General features: G+C 38.4%; 1 protein-coding gene across 1 annotated transcript; it reads left to right on the top strand.

Moving 5' to 3' along the window:
- The first annotated feature begins 2,066 nt into the window (after window positions 1–2,066).
- Window positions 2,067–4,548, top strand: LOC136320624 (olfactory receptor 51I1). Its single transcript, XM_066253784.1, has 2 exons — window positions 2,067–2,107; window positions 3,479–4,548. Exon 2 carries the CDS (start codon window positions 3,556–3,558, stop codon window positions 4,498–4,500), a length of 945 nt encoding a protein of 314 aa, XP_066109881.1. The 5' UTR covers window positions 2,067–2,107; window positions 3,479–3,555; the 3' UTR covers window positions 4,501–4,548.
- Window positions 4,549–5,317: the final 769 nt, after the last annotated feature.

The following is a 5,317-nucleotide window of genomic DNA, read 5'->3' as shown; positions in this document are numbered from 1 at the left end:
AAACTTGAAACATCATATGTTGAGACTGTTGTAACCTGAGAACCCTTGTAATCAATTAAAGTTTACATATTTATATACTTATCTTATTTCTTTCAAATATACGGTGCACAAGTCTTACTTACACATTAGTTCAGACAAAGCATTGTTTTAGTTGTGAAGTAAGTTTATATCATATTTTTAAGTAGTGTCTGGAGGCATGTTTACCTCTACCGAGTGTTTAGACTGTTGAGAGGATTGGTTTCTTAATATTTGTCTTTGCAAGAATAGATACAGAGACAGACTGACAGCTGACAGAGGAGAAGGGGGTTGGAACCTGGGTGAAAAAGGTAAAGGGGTTAAGCAAGAAAAAAAACTCATAGTCACAAAAAACAATATGGTGAGCATGGGGGAGAGGTAGAAAAGGGTAAAGAAGGAATAAATGGTGTTAGGAGACTTGACTTAGGGTAGTGAACACATGATACAATACGTTGATGTACTATAGAATTGTACGCCTGAAGCCTATATCATTTTATTAACCTATGTTACCCCAATACATTTAATTAAAAAGAATAGGTGCTTGTTCTTTATTGCTCTGTGTAACACCGGTGCTGAGAGTAATAACTGAAGCAATAATGCTCAAATGTGTTTTTTTTTTTTCTGTCTTTTTTTTTCTTTTGGTTTGGTCTTTGAACTAAACTTTTAATTTTGAAGTAAGGTAAAAGGAATACTTGCATTAAAAGCATGTTATATGTACACTAACATAAATTTTTACAAAACAGTTGCAATAGATTTAAATTCTATTATGAATTTATGAGTAGATATGGGGATATGAATTTGTGGCCATTTTGTTCATCTGTTAATGAGAATATGGGCATGTATTTAAATTATATACTTTTGGATATGTAAACATGGGGGTATATTTAAAACATATCTGATTATTTCTTTGAGTATATGGATAAAATTCTATTTAAATGTCCATATCTAAAAGTATGCTTGTAATCTAAATTAGTCTCTATCATCATTGTAGGAATACACAGATTATAGTGTGTGTTTGATGTGTCAAGATATGTGATTAATAACTAGGCTGTTGGGCAATTGAATGAATATATTTGTATTTATCTCTTTGTTGTATATGAATCTGAAAGAGTCAACATGTTAGCAAATAAATAATTCAATATGCTAAAGAAGTACCTGTCGGGTTAACAGAATGTCAATGACGAGGCATGTTTGTGTGTATTCATGTGTTTGTATTCCTGACCAAGGGGATTTAACATAGTAATGAATATAGATAATGATATTAGAGATTAATAGGTCCAAGAAAAGGATTCTCCTAGGACCAATTCTCCAAAGGCCCAGCAGTATTCATTGCTCTCATTCTCTCCACTGTCTCCACTCTCTTCTTCTAACCACAAACAAAAAGCCTAGGGACTCTGAGGTATTCATAAATATATGAGCCTTAGGCAAGTGAGCTTATGTCACTCTGCCACCTGGACCTACAGACCAGTACATCCAGCTATAAGAAAAAGGAGTTTGCACCCAGTGAGTGCCTTTCCCTCATATTACCCACCTGGGCCTCTTACCTAAAACTTATGCCAAACTGTAACAGTCTCATTGCAACCCTAGACTGACTCTGACCCTCATATTTCTCTTCCAAGCATGAGATAAAGGTATTCTTTTCTGAAGTCCATGAGCCAGGACCTTGATGACAGGTACCCATCTGAATAAAAAATTTAATACCAAATCAATCACATAACCTTAGATGTAGGGGCTGATTTATTGAATCTAGATTTTTGTCTTGATGGTGTTTCATACTTCCTCTCCATGATTTTCAGTACTGAGTAGGTTGCAGGAATATAATTAGTAAAATACTAGTGTGGGTTTGTTAGTATTGATACATTTTTGGCTGTGTGTGTGTTTATTAGTATGTTTTAGGTTGGTATAAACATGGAAAAAGCTCTTTATGATATGGTTTCTCAATTTACACCATTCTAACTATTGTTTACTTTTCCTGCTATTTAAGGACAACGACAGAGAAATGGGATTCAGTAAAGAAGGCAGAGGAAAATAAATCAAAGTAAGAGAAAAATGGGAGAAGGTGCCTACAGAAGAAGAAGGCAGTTTTTAAAAGGTGAGTTACCAACAAAATTAACTCTTTTAAGGAGGCCAAATGAATAAAAATTGAGAAAGTTTATTATTAGATTAAACAATAAAGAAGTCAGTGGTGCAAAAAAAAATTAGTTTTTTGAGGGGGAATGTAGGATGTGGAAACCACACTATAGTAATTTGAGCAGTGATAGAAGGTAAGGTCAAGAATTCCTGACTTTGAAGATGTCAGAATAAATTTTGAAAAATAGAAACATAAATAAGCTCTTCTTCCTTGGCATCTGGAGAGATAGTGTTTCAAGAAGCTTGCCTAAGAATTGGGGAAGGGTAAGAGAGTAGTATGGTCTTGCACATGCTCATTATCTAAAGGGGAAAAAAGAGACAGAAAGGAAGAAGTTGAAGATGAAACACAATGGACTAATGCAAGAGATGTTTGAAGGAGAGGGCAAGAGATGGAATCCTGAAGGTAGAGGCCCTGGCCTTGGTGAAAGAGAGATATCTCTTTCTCAGGAGTCAGGGTATAAGAACGGATAAAGATTTAAATAAGTTGAAATGAAGGCAGGGGTAAATAATCAGTTTTTTTCCCCAACAAATATTTGCTTCTTTGGTTTTATCCAGCTGCACACCCAGTCTAAATATAAAAGTTATCAAAGTTAGGATTTGCCGTATGGATGTGAAAGAGCATTCAAAGAGGAGATGTAAATACCAGCTTTAGTGGGAGAGTAAGTCAGGAAAAAGTGAGGAGAAAGTGCTAAAAGACAAATAGACCAGAAAACAAATAAAGGGATTGTTGAGACTGAAAGCAGGTATATGGGCACAAGCAGAGTGAGTTGGAAGGTAGAAGGATGTGGTCAGAAAGTTTAAAAATAAAATTTAAGATTTTCAGAAGTGGAACAGTTTTTTATGTAAGCATGTTCAGGGATAAGCTGATTGGGAAGGATTGGGAAGCTGAGGCCAAATCTGAGTAAAGGTTATCAAAACTAATTTAAAAGATGTAAAAGTTTTATCTGTATCAATTACTGAACAGTTTCCCAAGTTATAAGCAGTGTTTTCTTTTCCCTGTTGAGGATAACCTCTATGTCTCCCCAAACTGCCAAAATGTGGGTTTTTCATTTCCCAAGATGGGGAAGTGAAGGGATATTACAGTTTAAGGTGAGAATTAGGGGATGTTTACATCAAGGTCTCTAATCTTGTTGCCTTGCCATGATGGGCACTCACTAGAATCTAGATCATCACACCTTCACAGAGTTTCTACTCTGGCCTGGGAAGGATACTGGGCATGGTGATTCAGAAATGAGTAGAACCCAGTTGCTATCCTTAAAGAGCTCATAATCTAATAGGGGAAGCAGAAACAGAGACAAACCTTTTCAACCTTTGATTTTTTGTGTTGGGACAGGATGTCTGAAAGAAGATGAACTGCCCCAAACACCCTCTTGGGCTCCTTCTCCATCTGTATTCTCCCACCTGCCTGCCATGTTGGGCCCCAATGGCACCCCCTTCCAGCCTGACACACTTCAGCTCACAGGCATTCCTGGGATGCAGACAGGTCAAGCTTGGGTTGCCCTGGTTTTCTGCATCCTGTACCTGATCTCCATTGTAGGCAACCTCAGCATCCTTGCTCTGGTGGTTCGGGAGACTGCTCTGCACCAGCCCATGTACTACTTTCTCTCCATGCTCTCTCTCAATGATCTAGGGGTATCCTTTTCAACACTTCCAACTGTGCTTGCTACTTTCTGCTTTAACTACCGCCATATTAGTCTCAATGCTTGCTTGATTCAGATGTTCTTCATCCACACTTTCTCTTTCACGGAATCAGGCATACTGCTGGCCATGAGCTTTGATCGTTTTGTGGCTATTTGTGATCCACTACGCTATGCCACTGTGCTCACCAACAGGTGCATCTTGGTTATGGGCCTAGGCATCCTTGCCAAGAGCCTCACAACTCTTTTGCCTTTTCCCTTTCTGTTGAAACGACTTCCCTTCTGCAAGGGCAATGTTTTGCATCACTCGTACTGCCTCCATCCAGATCTCATGAAAGTGGCATGTGGAGACATCCATGTTAACAACATCTATGGACTCTTTGTGGTTATTTTCACCTATGGCATAGACTCAACTTTTATCCTTCTCTCTTATGCATTGATTCTGAGAGCTGTGCTGGCCATTGCATCCCGAGAGCAGCGGTTCAAGGCACTCAACACCTGCATGTCACATATCTGTGCAGTGCTAGCTTTCTATGTGCCCATAATTGCTGTCTCCATGATCCATCGCTTCTGGAAAAGTGCCCCACCTGTTGTTCATGTTATGATGTCCAATGTCTACTTATTTGTACCCCCCATGCTGAACCCAATCATCTACAGCGTGAAGACAAAGGAGATACGCAGAGGGATCTTCAAAGGCTTTTATAAATCCCGAAGCTGAGGAAAGCTACAGATCCTGAGAGAACTCCTTAACAGAAAGAACTGGGACTTGTTTGAGAACTCAAGAAATGTTTAAAATCCTGATATGTGGTAGTGCAGTGGATAAAGCATCAACCTAGAATGCTAAGGTCACCAGCTTGAAACCCTGGGTTTTTCTGGTTAAAGCACATACAAGAAGCAACTATTATGAGTTGATGCTTCCCGCTTCTCCCATTCCCTCTATCTGTCTCTCACTCTCTCCCCCTTTCTAAAATCAATAAATTAAAAAATCTAAAAAAATGAAATTAAGAAATACTTAAATCAAGAAGGAGTAAAACCAAAATTCTAATAGTTGTTAATATGAAATCAATAAAGGAACATTAATAAAATAAATGACATAAATGTGTATTGAATATTTGCCATGTGTAAAACCTTGTACTAATTGCTAATAACATTATAATGGGAGTAGGACATATTGTGTTTCTTTTTTCAATATAAGTAAGAGGAAGGGAGATAGACTCCCACATGTGCCCTGACCAAGATCCACCCAGAGACCCTCGCCTGCAGCGGATGCTCTACCCATCTGGGACTGATGCTAACAATCAAGTTATTATTAGCTTCTGAGGTAGAGGCTTCATGGAGCCATCCTCTGTGCCTGGGGCCAATGCACTTGAATCAATTGATTCATAGCTGTGAGAGGAAAAGAGAAAGATGGTAAAAGAGAGACAGAGAGTGAAAGAGAAGGGCGAAAAGTAGATGGTTCTTTCTCCTGTGTGTCCTGACTGGGAATCAAACGTAGGACATCCACACTCTGGCTAATGTTCTGCCACTGAGCCAAC

The sequence above is a fragment of the Saccopteryx bilineata genome, chromosome 1 (genome assembly GCF_036850765.1).
Source record: "Saccopteryx bilineata isolate mSacBil1 chromosome 1, mSacBil1_pri_phased_curated, whole genome shotgun sequence".
NCBI lineage: Eukaryota > Metazoa > Chordata > Mammalia > Chiroptera > Emballonuridae > Saccopteryx > Saccopteryx bilineata.
Note: the sequence above shows the minus strand (reverse complement) of the source record. Positions and strands in the feature narration are given on the sequence as shown.

What these genes read in the sequence shown, in the direction of transcription:
- LOC136320624 (XM_066253784.1), top strand. Translation starts at nt 3,556, where the DNA reads ATGTTGGGCCCCAATGGCACCCCCTTCCAGCCTGACACACTTCAGCTC.